Genomic DNA, 22,724 nt, shown 5'->3' on the forward strand with positions numbered 1-22,724 from the left:
AGGCCCTATGATAAGTATGTAGACTTATCACTTCCATAAAACAAGAAGTGTTTTCAGATTGTTAAGGTACCATGGAGTGCTTGATTGAAACCAAGACCTCATGGAACTCACACACCCTTTTTAAGAATTGGCATTTATAAAAGAATGTAATCATGTGGGGTAGGGGAATGTTGAGCTGCCCCTAGGGCTTGAACCCTTTACCTTCACATCAAAACCTCCGATTTTCATGAAGAAGGGGTTGTTTAGAGCAGAATCGTCATTCTTTGAGTCGTCTACTGCGCGGACAAAGAGAGGGAGAGACAGAGCGAGCAGCAAACCTAATAAAAGGTCGCGATGGCGCATCGCAGAGGGAAGACTGCGCCTGCAAGTAAGGAACAAGAACCAGATGATGGGAGGAGGGCCGCGCCTCGATCCACAGAGGCCTTCAAGAAAAGCAGTTGGGATGAGCCCAGACTTCTGATAGCCTGCATTGGCTTTCGCTTGCTCAACGCTCTCTTCATCCAGACTTTCTTCAACCCGGATGAATACTGGCAATCAGTGGAGGTCGCTCATCGTGCTGTTTTTGGGTAATTAATTGTCCATCTTTGATTGGTGCAAGCTAAATTTGATCCAAGCTGCCATGTATGTTCTCTCTCTCTCTCTCTCTCTCTCTCACACACACACACACACAGCTTTCTTTGGTTTAGGTTCTTTTCATCATCGAGACTTGGTTTTTTTCAATCATTGAAACAAGTAACCCTAGAGAGGAAAATAAGTTTTTAGAGTTTCTCTCATAGCCCTGTTCGTTGGGTTTTTATAAAAAAAGTGGCTTGGCATGTCAAAATAAAAGACAAGGAAGAGTTGTGACTAGGTTGATATATTCCTAAATTGGACGTGCATTTATTACTTTTGCTTTATCAAGGTATGGGCACTTGACATGGGAATGGAAAAGAGGGCTTAGAAGCTACCTTCATCCTTTAATTTTTGTCGGCCTTTACAAATTCTTGGCTCTTCTTGGTTTGGATACACGCTGGTTGGTGGTAATATTTCTTCCCAAAATCACCTCTCCTTTCAATGAGGTATACTTTTGTTTTGAAGGGTTAAGAAAATGTGAGATTGATAAATAATGTATGATCCGAACCCTATTGTGCTCGATGCAGACGCGAAATGTCATTCTAAGTTATTAAAAGTGGAGGAAAGAAAATCTAAATTTTAATATGTAGATGAAAAATCTAGATGTATTTTTGTGCCTAGAACCTTGTTGATTAACATTTATATATTCAAACTTATCATTATCCAAGTTTTGCATACCAAAAGAAATAACAGGGGAGGAATTTGTTTCATATGACTCAAAAGGGTTATATGCATATGACATTGGGCTTGGTTGAGATGAAGAAGATGGATTGCTAGTCGTTCCAAATGCAGAGTGTCCTTTGTGGTAATTGCAAGATACTTTTTAAAAGAGAAGTGATTTTGATACAATATGAAGTGATACTAGGGTTTGCATTGAGAAAACACAAAATATATAGACATGGCTAAAAAACAAGATCTCAGACTAAAACACAAACAAAGAAAAAAAAAACCCTTAAGTAAATGAATTAGTGTTACAAATTTATGAAAGAGCGCATAGATACTGAAAGGCAAAGCAATGGGAGTAATCAAAGAGTAATGTCGATTGACGACAGATCTTGAGGTTTGTAACTATCAATCGGAGTTGAGATAATGGTGAAAGTGGAAGGGTTTGGAAATCAAAAGGCAACAGTCTTTGGGGTTGAATTGTTGGGTATGAAGCTCGTGAGGATGGACCGGCAGGCTATGGAGAGTGAAGCTCCATGATGGAGAGAAGATAATAAAGAGAGAAAAAAGAGAGAGAGAGAGTGTGTGTGTGTGAGAGAGAGAAATTTTACAGGTACATAACAAGCTAAATTGATTGATATGATAGATGTTTATGAAAGTATAATGTTTAAGGCCTCATTATATGGGCTTAGGGTTTCAATATTTTGACCCTTATTAAATGTTGGGAGGTATAAAATGTGCTTATACCTTTGGTACATACACTTATACATCTAAGGTGTATTTACACATGGGAGCATGTATAATACTCATAAAACCCCCTTTGGGTTATGAGTGATTCATAGTACAGGGGAGTTTCAAAAACGGGGGAAACAAAAATGGGACAAATTAGAGTTTTGGCCAAATTTTGAAAACGGAAAAATGACGTTTTGGATTGTACACTAAAATAAATATAGTATTATGTGGGTATGTAAATATATTAATGCCTACAATATGTATCCAAATTTCATATAAAAGTTTGAGTCTTTATGAATTATGATTGAAATCATGATTCATTATATATATTACGGCTCACGAGTGAAGATTGAGGAGTCAAGACTCAAGATGGACGACTCAATGGTTGAGTCAACAAAATGAATTAAAATTTATGACTCATGAATAATCTATGATCTAAAGAGCAATGAACACAGAAGATTGACATCAAGAACAATGGAACAAGAATCAAGATGCATAATAAGTGAAATTAAGATACAATGATACATGTAACTATGTCATGTGAATAATTTATTAAAATTTAAAAGTCCAGTGAGGCTATAAGTATCAACATCAATGAACAACTAGAACTATAGTTTGGAATCTATACTTTGTATTGCTAAATTAACTCCTGCATATCATGACTCACGAGTTATGACTCATGACTCATCCAGACTTTAAGGATCTGTGCATCATCTCCTCATTCGACTTTGAGGACCCTGATTGTGAAGTTGATGAAGCAGCCTTAGCCTCAGTCTGGCTCTGACTCTACTTGTGATGCACGACCACGTGTGGCTTTCACTCTAACCCTCCTCCGTGCACGAGTCTCATGCACAGTACCGATAGCTTCTCATAGAGCATGGAGTAGATATCTTGCTCCTCCTGTGGTATCTGTGGGCTATGTATCTTCAAGGTACTGGAATAGGCTTTAAATTCCATGGCACATGAGGTATTGTAAAGATCACCATCGGTGCAACTATGGTTGGATCAACATTTCCAATTTCATCTAGCTGAAACACAAAGGCTTTCCCATGCCTTGCTAGCATCTGCAAGAAACAAGCTCTTTCTACAGGCAAAAGAAAGCTTGTATCACCAATTTTTAGCTTTTGTGAAGTTTCAATTGTAAATTTATGTCCTACTGCATGTGGATCTCGTAAACTAGGCTGTCGAGTCACTTTTTCAGTCCACCCATCACTTTCAAGTGGTAAAGGCAAAGCCACAAGCTTAGACAAGCTTTTACATAGGTTTAACATGCAAGATTGCAAATCTATGTGCACTCCCATGGAGCCATGCTTAAAGTTGTCTATGTATGATGGTGAAGAGATGTATGATGTTGCAATTTACAACCAAGCTTTCGGTTGTCTTATTTATCTTTCCAGCACATGCTCTAACATTCCATATGCAATATCTTAGGTGAATAAGTATATGCACAGCCCATAGATCATGCATTCGCAAGCTGTTAAGCGGATCTTTAGATATTTGCAAGGTACTCAATCACATGCATTATTATTTTCCAAGGGTGGAGACTTGCATCTATAGGCTTACAATGATTCAAATTGGGCTTGTGATGCAGATACTAGGCTGTCTACTACTGGACAGTGTTTCTTTTTGGGCCGCTCATGCATTTCATGGCTAAGTAAGAAACAACCTAGAGTGGTTATTTTGTCTCATGAAATTGAGTATAGGGCAGCCTTCACTCCAACAGTGGGATGTGTATGGTTGTGTAGATTGTTGGCTGATCTACAGATTTCTTTAGAGGGTCCTACACCCATTCTTTTTGATAGTTAAAGTGCTATTGCAGTGGCACATAATTGTGTGATTCATACTCGCACGAAACACATTGAGATACATTACCATTATGTGAGAGAGGATGCTATGTAGGAGAGATCAATCTGATGTACGCCCTTACACAAGAGAATGTTGTAGACATTTTTGTTGAAGCACTTCCTTATGAAAAGTTCGAGGCTTTTCGAAAGTCCTTGAACTTGCTATCCTTTGGTGATTGATCTTTTTGTACTTCTTGTCAAGAAACACGGATCTAGAGCTAGTTGGCTATGGTGGACGCAAATCATAAAACCGATACATGATAGAGAGAAGAGATTGTAACTCAAGTGAATTAGGTTCCAAGATAGATTAGCTTGGACTCATAAACACAATCTTGAGTGACTCAAAGTGAAAGTACCATTATATTTACATAAGAGCCAAGTACATGCTTATATAGCTTTTGGGTTATTCCACTCTCTTCACTGTGCTTATGAGATATAGAGTACTTCTTCCTAGAGCAACCATCATTTGTCTATCTTCCAACACCCCCCCTCAAATGATGAGTTCCTACACTTGTTGGCTTTTGCCCTCCCTACATGATGACATGGCGCAAGAGATTAGCTCATAGGCAGCCTAGTTAAGTTAAAGCATGAAATTGTACATTCTTGGTAAGGGTTTTTACATCCACTATGGGAAATGTTTTTTTTTTTTGTTAGGTAGCGGAAACAATTTCTTTATTTTCTTTTTGGTGGCTGTCTTTGGCCTTTGCTCTAGTCTTCATTCTTTGTTGCTTTTTATGATATTCTTTCTCTTCTTGTCGTACTAGATCTTCTTGGACTTCTTTGTCTTCATGCTCCTTATCCGTCTTGTTCTTCATTCTTGAAGCTCTTTGCTTCTTTGATAAGATACTTGGGATACATAGATTTTGGAATTTCATGTGACTTTGGCATTGGATTTTCTTTCGAAATCAAACAACCTATTCTCTTTGAAACACGGGAAGGCCTTACCGATTGGCAGTGTTGCTCAATAGCAGTGTCTAATCCCAGTTACAACAAGATTTGTGAGAGTTACAAGGATTTTGATCAAGGGAATGCTTATCAGGATCTTCACAACAATAAACTCAGCTTTGGAAATTGAATTGGTTGGAGTAAAATAGGCATGGAAGAGTTTATAAGACAGAGAGGCAATGTGAAAGGGGATATTTTAGTAGAGGCTTATTAAAACCTTAGTAATAAGGCTTATTAGTTTTAAAAAAGAAAAAAATAGAAGAAACTATACTATTTTCAATTTAGTGGTTTAAAAGAGGTCTAGAGATCTGCAAAATTGATAAGGCCAAGGAGAGGCAAATCGCTTGAAATTTAAGAAATTTATGGAGAATCAGGGTCTGCAGAGAATAAGCAAGTAAACCCTAAGGGGCATGTCAATTCATTGGATTATGAAGATGCTGTAAAGACGGGTAATACAGAAACCTGCCCTAATCTGGGGCACTTCCACCCTAATCCAGGCGCACTTCCACCTTCCTAGTTTGTTGAGCCTTGGGAGCCACAACCCGAAGCACGCCGTTCTTCATGTCGGCCTTGATGCCTTCCACGTGTAAGTCCAATTGCAGTTGATCCTAACACCAAAAAACCGTGTTTGTTGTTAAGCTTTCCGCGGCAAAGATGGTGTGTCTTGTCGGTATGAATTTTGTAAAGGAATTCTGCAGCATAGTAGCCAAAACCACAAGCGTAACCCTTGGTAAAAGAGGAGGCAATGAGAGCAAACCCGTGTGGCACGGAGACAACCGTGTCTGTTTTGGACGGATGGTTTGTTTCTCTTGCCATGCTGGGCGCACCTACCCTTGAAACCTTGTGCTTGCCTTTAATAGTGATATTGCCGTCCTCCACAACCACCTTCACCTCCTCCTTGCTGATACCAAGCATGTCCATGCTTAGCTTGAAGCTCTTCTCATCCTTCATAACGTCCCATGGCGTGCGGGTGGAGCTTCGTAGCATGTGTGAGGCAGAGGCATTGTCAAAGAGACAATCCATTGTGTCCATCATGCCGAGGAGATAGTGAGATGAGAAGTAGAGAAAATGGGCCTAAGATATGGATATGGCAAAGGCCCTTAAGGTAGGTTCAACTCCTACTATCCATTTACATTAGAATACAGCTAACTAATGATGCTAGAACTACGTTGCCAAACTAGCTTGCCATGGCTCTGATACCATTTCAAGAAACACAGATCTAGAGCTAGTTGGCTATGGTGGACGCAAATCATAGAACCGATACATGATAGAGAGAAGAGATTATAACTCAAGTGAATTAGGTTCCAAGATAGATTAGCTTGGACTCATAAACACAATCTTGAGTGACTCAAACTAAAAGTACCATTATATTTACGTAAGAGCCAAGTACATGCTTATATAGCTTTTGGGTTATTCCACTCTCTTCACTGTGCTTATGGGATATAGAGCACTTCTTCCTAGAGCAAGCCTCATTTGTCTATCTTCCAATACTTCTACCACATTGGCATTGCAGGGGTTGTTAGAGTTTGCCAATTCTATGGAAACTGCCCTATGTTTTAGCTAGTTGGTTTGTAGTCTCAACACAACTATATTAATAGGTTGTGTCACCACTCCTAGAGTTAGTTCTAGAGTTAAATTAACTCTAGTTGAGTTAGGGATTGGTCTAACTTACTTAAGACCTATTGTACTTTCATTCTATCAGTCTAGCACTTGCATCTTTGGAGTATGGAATTGTTGCTTACTCTTGCTCATTGTCTTGTGTTCTCTCTCTCTCTCTTCCTCCATTTCCAACCCAAATACGTGGATATAGCTTTCGGAATCGACTTGGAGGTCATGTGTAAAGTGGTTACAAACTCCCCTTGGAATAAAACTCCTTATAGAATTATAAAGAGGAAAGTATAAATATTTTCGAATAAAAATCGGGGCAAAGTATCTAACACAATAAATAGATATGTTGAAAAGATCTTAACACATGCATTACCATGGTCAGTGTCTCATTTCAATCACATTATCTATTTATTTCAATCATAACGTATATTGATAGGGCTCATTATTGTCAAAAGACAATGAATGAATAGATACATTAAGTGCCTTGTTAAAAGTAGTAGGTGGTACACCAAGGTTACTAATAGATAGGGTGCGAGCAATGGTATGGCGAGCGCACTGTTTGTGTTTGTGATTGTCCTTTTTTTTGCAGTATTGGTCAATAGTGTGACCAATACGCTTGCAATATCGGCACTTGGGTGGTTGTTTCTTGGTGTAGAAGGTTATTGGTGCTATGCTAGCATTTTTGCTACGCCTTTTCTCATTCTAAAGAATGGTGACAGGCTCCTCATATTTCATCTCTTGAGCCACCTTGAGAGGTGTTAGAATTTCATTAAATTGTGATTTTTTCATCAAGTTGCTAAGAAATATAGCCTTTTTATCGTCGTCATTCAGACAACTATTGAGAGTAGGCCATTGTTGGTAAAGGAGACTTAAATGATTGAGAGGATTTGCCTAGGTATGCTTTGCACAGTGAGATGCATAGAATAGTGTGCTACAAGATGAGAATGCGCATGCATCAGGTGCCATTTAGATAGTGTTCCTCATGGGGGAAATCGTTCACTTACCCAAGTGCCCTTTCGTTGCCCAAAAGGATGGCAATCATCTCGTCACATTTCATCTCTTGAGCCACCTTGAGAGTTGTAAGATTTTCATTGAATTGGGATTCTTTCATTAAGTTGTTAAGAAATATGGCATTTTTATCATCATCATTGAGTTGACTATTGAGAGTGGTCAATTGTTAGTAAAGGAGACTTAAATGATTGAGTGGATCTGCCTAGGTATGCTTTGTACAATGAGATGCATACAATAGTGTGCTACATGATGAGGGTATGCATGTAGCAGGTGCATGTAGCAAGTGCAACTTGGAAAGTGTCCCTTACGGGGAAATTGTTCACTTGCCCAAGTGCCCTTTTACAAAGATGATGATTACGCAATGCAAAGGGAGGTACAACAAGTATGGGAGGCCAATGTCAAGGACAAATGCCGAAACCTATAGAATACCAAGAAAGAGTAGGAACCCCTTCCAATCACGGATGTCGATGTTAAAGGAGAAAGAGGAACTTGATGTCAATCTTTGTGTGGTGCTGAGAATCATGAAGAATTTGATGATGGAGGACCAAGGTAGGCCTGATACCCCTTAGCCAAAATGGGCAAAGGAGAATTAGCCTTTTGGATAGGTAGAATTTATCCGTATTTGATCTTGAGAGAGGGCTATAATGTTGATCAAGTGGCATAGGCAAGTTTGAATCTCAACCTCGAAAGATGGCTCCGTGCCGAAAAAACACCAAGATAGCAGTTCACCATGTGAATAGATTGAATGGATAGAGAAGGAAGACCTAACTCTCCCCAATTGGAAGAGTGAGAAAAAGTCAGTCACGAAGGTAGTTGAGGTGTGCTTGTATTCGATCTTAAAAGAGTGCTTCAATGCTGGCCAAGTGTCATAGGCAATCTTAAAACTCAATCTCGGGAGATAGCTTCGATGCAATAAAAAATATGAAGGCACAACCACCAAGGTAGTAGTCCACTTGTCATGAAAAAATAAACTAGAAGTGTAGAAAATGACGGTTAAATGAGAAAAACACCTTAACTAAGATAGTGGACAAAAGAAGGATGCCCAAGGTGTGATCTTAGGAGAGAAGGTATTGTCTTCTTCATGCTGATGGAGGTAATACTCAAAGGTAGAAATTGGAAGACAAGCCATCAACTCAAGTAGGTCGTGCAATATTAGTCTTAATTGAAATACAAAATCTAGGATGAAAAGATCAATAAAGAAATCGACATACCAAATATTTCATATTGAGATGCTTTGGATGTTGTGAGAGTGAGATGCAATGGAAAGTGAATGAAAAAAGAAAGTGTGCATCCGAAAACTTAAAAAGTATGCCTAAGCCTAAAGGAAACTAGCCTAAGGTTCCTAAGGATGATCTAGGACTCCTAGGAGACTAGTCTAGGGAAAGGTAATGACCAAACCGCTCAGAGATGCCATGAGGCACTAATTGAGGGGAAGATTTAGGATCCATTGCATTGGTGGCCAGCCATTGATAACCATGGATACCAAGCCAGCCATTGATAACCATGGATACCAAGAGGTGGATAAATTATGCTACCTCCTTGGGAAAGACCCCCTCTCAACCTCCTTGGAGTTGCACTATCATTGTTGGAAGGGGCTAAGGTCTGTTTAGGAATGGGGATTGGATTCAACTTTGGTGTGGGTAGAAGAGCTTTAGCTCAGGGTGAGGCGATTTTGGGTGTGAGTCTAAGACCCTTGGCCTTTGAGCAACAATTGTCATCTACATGGCTTGGGTTTTTGGCAAAATGTACAAAACCTATTCTTTTTAGGCAAGAAGTGGTAGGAGGGTCGAGGGTCTTTGTGACAGTGTAAGTGTACCGCTCCCTTTTCCTTGAAAGAAGGAGACTGACCATCAGCATCGGAATGTGGTCCATGTTTATGGTCAATCCAGGAAGGTGGAATTGGATCTAAATGTGGAGGTGATTCCTTCCCACTCCTTGTTTCTTCAAAGAAGAAGATGACTCATTAGCACAAGATGGGGTTTCATGTATTTGGGCAATTGAGGAGGGTGTGATAAAGTTTGCAGGAGGGGGATTTCTGTAACCAACCTTCCTTCCGTGGATGAGTGGTAAATCCTTGATTACAACTTAATTACAGCAGCAAACAATTAATGCAAATCTAAAAATACAATTTTTCCTACAGTTCTTGTGACAATGCATACCCGATTGGCCCCAAAATTGGTGCCCCTTTCGGTATTTCTTTAGCTTTATTGAAGAAGAAGTTGATTTACAATGGGATTCTCCCGATCCCCTTCACCAATCCAAACTCCCCTTGCTGTCCAAAGTGACCAGCTAGTCTTTAATCTATTTTACCCCTTGATTCGGGCACTTAATTGGCCTTCACCTATTTCATAGATGATGGAAATGCCCCAAATTCAATGGCTGGCTAGTCCTCCACCTGAATTTAGCTGAAATTCACCTTCAGCCCCGAAAAATCCAAGTTCTGGAGCTTCCAATTTCTGGCATGCTTTTCAAGGTTGTTGCTAAGCCTTAATTTTTGCTGTAAATTAGGGTTTATAGTAGAGAAATTTGCAATTTCTCAGCCTCCAAGGTTCCAAATATTGAGATCTTCAGAGCAAGGTTGTGAAATGACTGGACGATGAGAGAGAAAGTTGTAGAGAGAGAAAATTCAAAGTTTTGCTGCAAAGAATGACTAGAAATCAGTCAAATGCAGTTGCTACCCTGCCACAACAGCTTATAGATGCAAAGAACTGAAAAAATCAGTCAAATGTAGTGGTTGCACTGTCTCAACAGCCTGTAGATGCTGTCACCTATTGTTGATTGGTCTTCTCTTGCCCCTAGCTGCCTCAAAAGGTCCTCCAATGGTTGGGAATCGGACCAGCAGCATCTTCTCTCTCTCTCTCTCTCTTGTAGGCTGAATACACTAAAAATGTCTCTCTCTAGCCTCTAAAGACGTTTTTGGGACTTGCATGGGCATTTTTGATAAGTGGCAACCTTCCCAAATGGTTTTTTAACATTATCCATAATTAAATATTAATTTTTAGTCTTTAAATACTGAAAAGTAATTTAATAATTATTTCGGTGCCTTGAAAAATAATATGACTGGCGAATAATTAAATTGGCTAGGCATCTTCCACTCTTAAGTGTCTTTGTACCATCTTTGACTATTAGATTGGCGTTAGGTACCATTAAATGTCACTTCTCTAGTGTCACCAACTCACACTTATGGCCAAATGAATGACCTAGGCCAACAACTGGCACTAGATACCACCAAGTACTTGTGCAACATAACTTATAGCAAATTTTGCCTTTGACATCCTGTGATTTTCTCCGGTCTCGGGCTAGTAAATTTACTCTAACCCTAGTTACACCTCACATGTGCAACATTAACTTAACCATGTAATTAAAAATTAATCCACACGTTAAGTGAGGTTTCAAAAATACATGTCATCATGACAATTTTCCATAGAACAAGACCATAGGATAGAGTGAAGCTAGCCTTTCTTCTCGGAAACAAGCAATGATGATGTCTCTTAGTATGGACACTTACATGGGGAAGAAGGAAATGCAATGACAGGGATTATGAACAAGGCTCAGGCCATTAGCAAGAAGCTGAAAATGTTGATATTGGGCAAGATGCAGGCTCTTCAAGGCATAACAAGAGTGATGACGAGCAAAATGAAGAGGAATTTGATGACTAGTTCAAGAATCGGACTTGGAGAGCAGCAAATCTCTTTGCTGAATTGGCAAAGGATCCTCAATTCACTTGATTTTTGAATGCTCCAAAGAAGGACAGCAAGAGCAAGAAGAAGAAGTCATCTTCTACACCTTTCAGACAGCAAGGTGCGCAGAAGGTAATGCCAAAGCCTTTACTTGAAGCTTCCAAAGAGACCAATGAAGCAAAATAGTTGATACTTGTGGGGTGAGGAATGCAAATGGAAGGCCAACATGGAAGTTCCAATTCAATGAATTTTTGATAGCCAGGCATGCATGCTATGATGGGACAACCAACATACTTTGGTGAAAGCATGATTTTTCATGCTATGGTTAGACAGGGACCGCATACAAAATGTATAGCACAAATCTCTATGGTATGCAGCAGCCAATTCATGGTGTGTAAGGCCCAATATATTCGTGTATGGCTGGAAATATGCAAAACCCTATGCATGGTAGCATTGGTTTGATGCATGGGGCACAAAATAGCATGTTTGGTAATGTATTTGCACCTCCGAATGCCTATCGGGCTCAAGGAATGAATGTTGGCCATGCGAATGCTCCGTTTGGTGTTGGTTTTGATGTAAATTCAGCAAATGCACCCTTTTTGTAGCAGCTAGTGTATGACAACTTGACACCCAAAGGGGCAACAAAAGACTATGATGAGGTTGGAAAAGCAGTGAAGACCACTTTTTTGAAGGGGAATGCATTGCAATGGTGGTCTATTCTCTTAATGCAAGGTAGAGCACTATCAACATGAGTACAATTCAAGCAAATGTTTGTATCAAATTGGTTAACAAGTACCTTTGAGGTGGACATCATGACAACTTGGAACAAGTTGGATACTAAGGAATGCAAGAATTTGGAGCAGTACAAAAAGAAGTTTTGGGATGCATTGCTGCCCATCACTTCTCATTGCCTTGTACCCCTTCATGAGCAAGTGGAAAAATATGTTTGTGGGCTGCTTAAAGGAATCGAGGATTTTTGCATTAAATCCATTGTGTCTAGCATATCTCAGCTCAAAGAGATTGTTGCTGTAGTCGATGCTTTGCTATGGGGAAAGGATTCGGGCTTCTTGGAGAGTTGGGAGAAGCCGAATAAAAAGTTATTTAAAGTTGAGAAAAGTGGTAGATTTGAAAATCGGTTTGAAAAGAGACCAAAACAACAAAGAAAGGGGTCGAAAACATTAGCACAACGTAGGGAATTGATGGCTACAAATAAATGCTTTATTTGTGAATAGGAGAGCCACATTGCAAGGGACAATCCCAGTAGGTAGCAAGCTGGAAAATTAGAAAATCAAGGAGATCTTGAGGAAAAGAAGCCCAAAATACTAGTGGGATTGGTGCTTGATGTTGTTAGTGATCAGCCCAATGATGACGCTAATGAGTTGTGCAGAGCATGGGGCAAAATTAGAGATCAACATGCATTGATATTCTTTGATAATGGTGTATGAGCCAACTTCATCTTTGTAGACATGGCAACCCATCTAAGCATCACAAAGGATGAGATGGGATCTATGGGGGAAGTTTGAATGGCATGTAAGGGTTATGTAGAGCCCGTCACACCACTCATTAGAAAGCTTCGGTTGTATATACAGGGATATGGGAACCGCGAAGAGTCTTTTATTGCTCCACTTGAGGGTTGTGATGTGTTGCTTGGTATTCCATGGTGTTATTGTATGCATGCAATGATTGATTCACGTATAAAAGAAATCACTATTCAGCACAAGGAAAAGATCCCCACACTTGATGTAAAGTTCGAAGGGGCATATGCTCCTATTGTATTTGAAGTTGCTATTTCTAAAGTAACGAAAAATCATCTTTCAACGTACTTGGTTTTTACTAAGGATAATGATGATGGTGAGAATGTTGGGAATATGTCTAAGTTAGAGAGAGATGGCATGTCATTTATGAAAATATATGCTGATTGCTTCTCTCAATCACTTTCAAGGTAGCCTTTTCCTTGAATATCACGGCATAGACTTTATCCTTGGAAGTATCCCACCTAATAAGCCACTATACAGAGTAAGTGCAGCCTAGGAGGGGAAGATTATAAGTAAGATGAATGAGTTGTTAGAAAAAGGGTTGATTCAGCCTAGCTCATCTCCTTTTGTTCCCATGTGTGTTTGATGTAGAAAAAAAAGAATGGTTCATGGCGTATGTGCATTGACTATCATGCTTTGAACAAGGTTATGATAAAGAATCGGTTTTCAATCCCTTAGATCAATGATGTTATGGATAGATTGCAAGGAGCAGCCATATTCAGCCGTATGGATTTAAAAAGTGGATATTATGTATAGAAATAGGGGACAGCTATCTTAGGCCCTCTGGACACTGGAATGTTGTTCCAACACATCAGTGGAACGTGGTTGCGGAATGGGGGGCATCCCATTTCACATCTCCGATAAGGGGACCCCATCCCCTTGTTCCAAGGACGGGTAGCGTTGTTGGGGACAGATACTGGGGGATGACCAATTACTATCGGGCCGTCTCCTTTCTTGTTAGTGCTTTAGCCATTGTGTCTTGGCTCCTTTGTTTCCTACGTGCTTTCCTTTGTCTTACTCGCTCGTTGCTTGTCTGTCTGCCACATCCTGTGATCTGCCGCCTATGCCTTGCATGGTCGTCGGTTCTTGCCTGTGGCTTGCTACTCGTGCCATGTCGCACATGGGCTGTCATGCCTACCATGTGCTCACTGCTCAAGCCCCAGCCTTAAGGCTCAACCTTGCATTTGGCCAACTGTAGGCAACAATCTGCCTGTCTCATCTACTGGAGGCCGCCCGCTCCACACTTGCTCCTACCTGTTGATTTTGCCTTACATGGTGTACCAATATCTAAAAATCAGTTGTACTCAGCACATCACTCCATCTCCACATGGCTTCTTCACGACTAGCTCATCGTGTTGGAGGGAGAGGCAAATGCTCCGATACATGGTCATGGTGGGACGAGGTAAATGTTGAATGCCCATCAAGTAGAGGCGGATCATGCCCTTGGTCATGCAAATTGTATTCTTTATAGCGTACGAGCAACGTAAATAAAGTAAGGCCTCATTTATTACACGAGCCAAGATTGGATGTGTAGTTTTGACCCAATGTCACGTCGGAGAAAAGAAGAAAGTTTCTAGACCGCATGGCTGGTCAAGAGGCTCTATTTGCATCGAGGCCTATACGAGTGGTGATTGATCTAGCTACACTTATGGCAGCAGCAACAACAACAATAACTGATGGATCTGGACCTTCATCTTTGTAGAAGCAAGTGTGGCATCCATACCACATGGATTCAATTCATTTACGTGATCAATGCCTTAGTTATTGACTACTAGACGCCCAATTATTCTTGAGGAAAGTTGGAACCCAATGAAAAAAGAAGAGATAGATGCAGCTTTGGCTCGTTTCTTCTATCACAACCATATTGCCTTTCATGTAGCTAGGTTTTAAGAAATTGACATTTATGATTTTAAGTTTTTACTATTTACTTATTTATCATGTTATCATGACACTTATCGTATATGACTTATTAGTTATGATTTTATGTCCATAGATTCGAGTGCTATAGGGCAGTTTTGAAGAAGGTTGGAGAGTATGGGTCTAACTACGTGCCCTCCTCATTTGAGACTTTATGCACTACTTTGCTTGAGAAGGAGAAGCGTATAGTGGAGCAAGTTGCAACAAACATAAAGAGAGATTGGAAGAAGAATGGTGTCACACTCATTGTTGATGGATGGAGTGACACAAGAAAGATCTATCCATGGCATTGTTGATGGATGGAGTGACTCATTGTTGATGGATGGAGTGACACAAGAAAGATCTATCCATGGCATTGTGGCTTACTCATGAGGGGAGATTTGTTTTATGCCATCCCATGATGCTTCAGGGATTGGGAAGTTTACAGATCAGCTTGTAGCTGAGTGGATTTCTATGATTGAGATTGTTGGGCCACATCTTGTGGTTGGATTTGTGGCTGATGGTGAGTTAGCAAACAGGCAGTAGGTGCCATTGCTTAAAGGGTGTACAAGTATATCACTGTCTCTTATGGCATAACACATTATTTAAACAACCCTTTGAAGGATTTAGCGAGTTGTATTGGGTTCAGCCACACCAGTGATACAAGATTCAAATCAAATGGCGACTTTTATTTTGAATCACCAATTCTTTCGCTATGAGTTCACAAAAAGGTCAAGAAAGATGTTAAAGTATTTTGATACATGCTTTTCATATAACTTTTTGATGTTGGGACGCCTTAGAGAGTGCATGGATGTAGTCAGACAGTTATTTGTCAGCGATGAGCTTAGTATTTCTTCATTAGCAGCCACCACTATGGGTATGTTATGCAAGGAAAAGCTAGAGAGCAATGACTTTTAGGAGGATGTAAAAGGAATTGATGCAATGGTGCATTCTATCATACACTTGTTGAGACTTGTTGATGGCATGCAACCATGTATTGGCAATGTTTATGTGGCAATGGATAGGATGATCAAGAAGTTAAAAGATTTGGTATCTGATGTAGAGAAATATGAGGAGATACATGATTATGTATTGGAAGGTGGAACGTCTATAGATTACCTTTGCATTCAACTGCCTTTGTTGTGGACCTTGAGCTTTAGAGCAAGGATCAAGAAAACAATGCTAAGGTGAATTACATTGGAGGCTTATTCTAAAGCGCATGGTGCCTGATGTGGATACTAGGTGTAAATTAGAGATCACCTTGCTATGTATAGAAGAAGACAAGGCTCTTATGGTTGTGATGATGCTCAGTTGAACCGTTGCAAGATTGGAGCACGTTTATAGTGGGAGGACTTTGGATCAAATGGGCCGGAGTTACACAAGTTAGCTGTCAACATCTTGAGTTAAGCATTGAGCTCCATTGGCTTGGAGCAATTATGAAGCATCTATAGTCATATTGCTTTAAAGAAAAGGAATCGTCGTGGAGTGGAAAAGGCAAATGACTTGTCTTTGTTGGTGCTAACTTGAGGATGCTTTGCAAAAGTGTTACGTCATAGATTGATCCATTTATACAGTGAGAGACGGAGCATGAGGAGGAGCATGCCTAGTTTATGGAGACTATAGCTGGTATCCATAATAATGAGGCTAGCACTTTGAGAGTTGTATGTAGATGCTTATTTTACTATTGACGATAATGATGCCCTTTAGATTTGGGCTTCATCCTTACTGGTGTTTTCTTTTGTATGTTCTTTATGGCTGGTTACAGTCTCACAATCGTGACTCATTTACCTATGTAATATCAGATGCCGATATTTATTGCTAGCGGTTACTTTTATTGTTTAGTCTTTTTGACATTCGTCCTTTAAAATTTGGTTTTAGTTTAGACTCTTGAATTTTTATGTCACATGATCTATGTGATAGATAAGTGGACAGATGTTGCTTTGTAATACATCGATCTTCAAAGTTTGTCCATATGGTTCATTATTTATCATTTGCTCGTCTTGTGTTGATTATGCGACATGCTAATAAATACAATGGAAAGTGATATTTTCAAAGCTTAAAGGGTACTTCTTTATGTATTTTAGTATAGTAAAGTCTATTATGATGAGCTCAAACGTGTTTTATATATATAAATTTATTTTTTTGATGTGCCATCTCTCCTTGGTCCCTGTTTCTTGGTTTTGGGCATTTCTTGTTTCCATCCTCCTCCCTCGTCCCATGTTTCTGTGGTATCATGAGATATGCATTAGACCAATTGATGTGCCTAAGACAAATCTTTTGGATTATATGCATTTCTTGTCATGCCTTTTGGACTTATGAATGCTCTTGACCTTTTTAATTGGATGATGAATTGCATCTTCAATCCATATAGAGCATTCGTGGGTACTTTCTTTGATAATATAATTGTCTATTTAAAGAATGAGATAGAGCATAGAAAACACTTGGATATTGTATTTAATGAGCTGTGTAACCATAGTTGGTTATCAATGACAAGAAAGTGAATTCTTTTTGTATAAGATCCACTTTTTGGGACACATTGTATCGATTGATAGTATTCGTATGGACCCTACAAGGATTGAGGTAATATGCTCATGGCTACCTTTGAAAAATGTTCATGAGATTTGGAGCTTCTTGGGTTTGTATTCTTACTACAGGAAGTATGTATCTTGTTTTATTGAAATTGCACCTGCATTGTATGCTTTGCAAAAGAAAAATGTGCCATTTAGATGGACAACAGTGAAAATTTCAGCATTTAAAAAGTCAAAGGAAAAGAGTTCAAATCCTGTGCTTGTATTGTCCGATCTTAGAAAGTCATTTGTGATTTAGTGTGATGTATGTGGTAACAATATTGGGGCTAGTTTTAAGCAGGATGACTGAGTTATGGCTTATGAGAGCTGAATCCTCCATGGTCCAGAGAAGAATTTGTAAGTCCATGAGAAAGAGCTCTCAGTTGTAATTCATGCATTGTCTACGTGGAAACATTATTTGTTAGGAGACTGATTTTCTAGTGCAGACATACAACCAAACCTTGAGGTACTTTTTGATGCGGACAATGTTGTTAGAGAAACATATGAGATGGATAAAATTTCTCTCTATGTTTCATTTTCGGATTGTATATATTGATGGTAAAAGAAGGCTGATGTACTATCACGTAAGTCACAAATTTCAGTCGTGAGCATGGTTTATCACATTGAGTTGGATGTTATGAAGGAACAATATGTTGCTGATTCGAATTTTACCAATGTATATGATTAGCTTTGCAATGGCTAGAGGCATGAGCACTTTGTGCTTAGAGATGGATTTTTGATAATGCATGGACAATTGTGTATCTTAAAGCAATTGAGGCTTAGAGTTATCATTGAAAGTCATGCTTCTCCATATGCTGGACACAGAGGTATTAATGTCACAATAAAGCGAGTGGAGCATTCCTTTTACTAGGTAGCTTTGAGGCATGATATGGAGCAATTTGTCAGGACATGCATCATACGTCAGAAGGTAAAGCATGATAGACAAAAGATGCTGGGCTTGTTGCAGTCCTTGCTTATTCTAGATAGACCTTGATAGAGCATTACGATGGATTTTATTTTTGAGTTTCCTAGGATATTTGTAGGAATGATGGGATATGGACTATTATTTGTAGGTTTAGCAAATAGGTCCATTTCATTTTGATGAGGAAATAAATAAAGGATGATAATATGATACAATTATTTTTGCAATACATATTTAAGTATCATGGTATGCTAGAGTCGATTATCAGTAGTGATCAAGACTCGAAGATGACCAATTTATTTTGAAAGGGGTTATTTGAGAATATGAATACCATGTTGAACTTCTCACCATCATTTCATCCGCAGAGAGAAGCAGTATTTGCCATTGGTTAAGTTTACTTACAACAACATGATGCATAGTTGCATTGGCAAAGCTTCATTTAAGGTGGTTGAGGTTAGCAAGAAGGTACCATCTATCTTGTAGACCAAGGATAAGATCTTTGAGACTGATTGTTATATGGAAAACTTGGATGTAGCCTATGCAAAAATAAAGTATGCACTTCAGAGATCGTAGAAAAAGCAAAAAAAAGCAATTGATCGCCATAGATGTGCTTTGTAGTTTGTAGAAGGTAATTATGGATTGCTACATTTTGAAAATGTAAGGCTGAAAAAGATGAAAGGAAGAGAGAGATTATATACCAAGTTAAGTATGAGATACTATGGGCCCTTCTAGGTGATAGAAAAGATTAATGATGTGGCATATTGATTGAAATTACCACCGCATTGGCGGGTACACAATACCTTTCATGTGAGTTTATTGAGGTCTTTTTGTGGTGATGTGCAAGAGAATGTATCTATAGAGATTGAGCTTAAGGTTGAGGAGCTGGATGAGATCTTGGTACCCGAGCAGATTTTGGTACATAAGGAAAGAAAGGTTAGAGGTAAAGTTTTTGGGAGATATTTGGTGAAGTTTTAGAATTATTTACCAATGGATCCAAAATGGAATGGAGGAGGATGACGTGGTAGACCATGGCAATGTGCCCAATTTGTTTGCTGATTGTATCTTTAGCAAGGGGCTTTTGGATCAGCTAAGGAGATTGTGAAATCTTAGCTTGTGCCCAATCCATAAGTGAATAAAGTTAAAGAAATACCAAAAGGGGCACCAGTTTTGAGGCCAACAGGGTGTCTATTGTCAAATATTATTAAGGCAAAGTGTACATTTCAGTTTATGCTTATGTGTTGATTTTTGTAATTAAGTGCTTGATTAGGTATTATCACCCTATCTAAGAAGAAATGCTGGTTTCATGGTCTGTCTACATTGTAAAATCAGCCCCCAACACTAATGTTTCCACGTGACAGTGCATGAATTATAACCAAGAGCTCTTTCTCATAGACTTGCAAACTTATCTTTGCATTGTGGAGAATTTGGCTCTCATAAACCACAACTCGGCCATCTTGTATAATAATAATCCCAATGTTATTACCACATGTATCACACTGAACCACAAATGACTTCCTTAGATCGACCAATACAAGCATATGATCTGAAGTCATCTTTCCTTTAACTTTTCAAATGTTGAGATCTACTGCTATCCATTTAAATGCCACATTTTTCTTTTGCAAAATATGCAATGGAGATGCAATTTCAACTAACCCGTGTACATACTTCTTGTAGTCATAACATAAGTCCAAGAAGCTACGGATTTTATGTGCATTTTTCAAATGTGGTCTTGAATGTGTTGCTTCAACCTTTGCAAGGTCCATATGAATACCATTAATTAATAAATTATTCCGAAAAAAGTGGATTTCATAAAAAATAAAATCACTTTTCTCGTCATTAATGACCAGCCTATGTTTATATAGCTCATTGAGTACAATGTCCAAGTGCTTTCTATGATCTCTCTTATTCTTTGAATAGACAATCATGTCATTAAAGAAAGTGCCCACAAATGCTCTATGTGACTTAAAGATGAGATGAATCATCCTATTGAAGGTGGTAGGAGCATTTGTAAGTTCAAAAGGCATGACAAGAAACTCATATAATCCAAAATATGTCTTGAAAGTTGTCTTAGGGATATCTTTTGGTCTATTGCAAATCTAATGATATTCACTTTTCAAATTGATAGTGTTATATGGTTGCACCATGCAATATATTCATAACATCATCGATCTGAGGAATCGAAAACCAATTTTTATTGTGATTTTGTTTATTGCATGATAGTCAATGCACGTATGCGATGAACCATCTGTTTTCTGCATCAAAAGCATTGGAGAACAAAAAGGAGATGAGCTAGGCTAAATCAACGCTTTTTCTAATAGCTCATTCACTTGGCTCATGGTCTCCTAGGCTACGACGACTTTGTATGGTGGCTTATTGGATGGGCTATGTCTAAGGATAAGATCTATGCAATGATCTTCATACCTTTTAGGTGGTAGCTGCCCTAGAAGTGATTGAGAGAAGCAAACAACATATATTTTCAGAAATAATATGCGATCTTCCTTTAACTTAGATATATTTCCAACATTCTCACTATCATCCTTATTCTTAGTAGTAAAAACCATGTACGTTGAAAGATGATGTTTCATTAATTTAGAAATAGCAATTGTAGATACAACATGGATAGATTCCCCTTTCAACTTTACATCAAGTGTTAGTGTCTTTCTCTTATATTGAATAGTGATCTCTTTTGCATGTGAATTTATCACTGCATACATACAGTGACACCCTGGCATACCAAGCAACACATCACAATTCTCAAGTGGAGTAATGAAGAACTCTTCGCTGTTTACATATCCTTGTATATGCAATCAAAGCTTCCAAATGAGCGGTATGATGGGCTTTGCATGGCCTTTGCATGCCATTTCACCTTTCCCCATGGGTGCCATCTCATCCTCTCTAATACCTAGACAGGTTGCCATGTCTATAGAGATGAAGTTGGCTCGTGCACCATTATCGAAGAATATCAATGCATGCTGATTCTTAATTTTGTCCCATGCTTTGCACAACTCAGTAGCATCATCATTGGGATCATCACTTACAATGTTGGACACCAATCCCACTGGTGTTTTGGTTTTCTTTTCCTTAGCATCTCCTTGATTTTTTGATTTTCCAGCTTGCTGCCTATTGGGACAGTCCCTTGCAATGTAACCCTCTTGTTCACGAATAAAGCATTTATTTGCAGCCATCAATTCCCTATGCCGTGCCAATGTTTTTGAGCTTTTTCTTTTCAGTTTTGGTCTCTTTTTAGGCCCTTAAATTGTTAGAGCTATTCATTCCTTGGACAAGCAGAATAGCACGAGCAGCTGGTTCAACAGGTACAGTAGGCGATAGGTACAGGAGTGCCACTTGGCAGTTGACATGGCACACTTGACCAGATGGAGTAGTTGGACAGTAGTCAGTTGCATTTAATGTAGTCGACTTGCATTATTTTTTGTGTTTTTCTTGGTCTATTTATAGCATAGTAACATGGAACTGTAGTGACGGGAGAGGCATGAAGATCGAGACAATAGGTATTCGTTGTGCACAGAGAGACAGAGAGAGTGAGAGAGAGCAGAGCAAAGAGTGTGCACGTTTGTAGGTACAATGACAAGTGTGTACCTCTAGGTTTTTAGATAGATATATATGTGTAAGTACAAGTGCTAAGGGTGTGTTCACACCCGAGCATATTTAAAGGCTCGAGGCCTTTATTCCCAACAATTTCCCACCTAAAGGCAATGTGCCTTAAGAGGAAAAAAAAATCGGCCAAGTTTAGTATGGGATTATCATCTGTATGCACTTTGACAAGCTCAATGCTCTTGCTGTCAAGTACATCTCTAATGAAGTGGTACTTCACGTGTATGTGCTTTGTCTTTGCATGAAAGACAGGATTCCATGCTAGCATGATAGCACTCTGACTATCACAATGGAGAACAAGTAACTTTGTGATGCCAAGCTCTCCCACTAGAGGTGAAAGCCATAAAGCCTCCTTGCATGCCTTAGTGGCAGCCACATACTCTGCCTCTGTAGTAGACAATGCAACTCACTTTTGTAGCTTGGAGATCCAAGAGCTCCTCTTGTGAAAGTAACACATACCTAGAAGTGGACTTCTTGCAATCTGCATGACCAACATAGTCTGCGTCCGTAAAGCCAACAATAGATGCTTTTTGCTTTCCAAAGCAGACGCACAACTCCTTTGTGCCTTTGAGGTATCTCATAATACCTTTCATTGCATTCCGATGCCTTTTGCCAGGGGTTGCCATGTATTTGCTAACCACTTCCACTGCAAAGGCAATGTTAGGACATGTAGCAACCATATCATATATCAAACTGCCAGCAGCTAAAGCATATGGTATCTTGGCCATTTCAGCCTTGTTATCATCAGATGTAGGGCTGTCCTTTGCACCGAGTTTCACATATGGAGGCAATGGAACCCCCATCATTTCCCCCCCCCTCCATATTGAAACGCTGCAAAACCTTGGAGACATACTCTTGTTGAGATAGATAGAGTAAGCCTTTTGATCTATCTCTAAGTACTCGCATGCCAAGAATGTGATTTGCATCACCAAGTTCCTTCATGTCAAAGCTGCCATGAAGACTTTGCTTCAGTGAGTCCAAGACATGAGTATCCTTGCCAGCAATCAACTTGTCATCAACATACAAAACCAAGATAATCAGGTTGCCATCTGCTGCCTTCTTGGTGTACAAGCAGTGATTCACTTGACTTCTATGAA

The 22,724-nt window shown here is 39.3% G+C and overlaps 1 protein-coding gene across 3 annotated transcripts in view; it reads left to right on the forward strand.

The window, feature by feature from the left end:
• Window positions 1–233: 233 nt before the first annotated feature.
• Window positions 234–22,724, forward strand: part of LOC148035167 (Alg9-like mannosyltransferase family) — a 45,776-nt gene continuing 23,285 nt past the window's right edge. For 2 of the 3 annotated variants that reach the window (XM_087680135.1, XM_087680136.1), the window contains exons 1-2: window positions 234–566; window positions 902–1,019. In XM_087680135.1, coding sequence (XP_087536261.1) covers window positions 334–566; window positions 902–1,019 — 351 coding nt within the window. In that variant the 5' untranslated portion in view covers window positions 234–333. The remainder of the gene's footprint in view (window positions 567–901; window positions 1,020–22,724) is intronic. The other variant, XM_087680134.1, reaches the window with a different exon arrangement.

The sequence above is a fragment of the Lygodium microphyllum genome, chromosome 6, assembly GCF_053477565.2.
Source record: "Lygodium microphyllum isolate KBCC chromosome 6, Lygodium_microphyllum_v1.1.10, whole genome shotgun sequence".
Taxonomy (NCBI): Eukaryota; Viridiplantae; Streptophyta; class Polypodiopsida; order Schizaeales; family Lygodiaceae; genus Lygodium; species Lygodium microphyllum.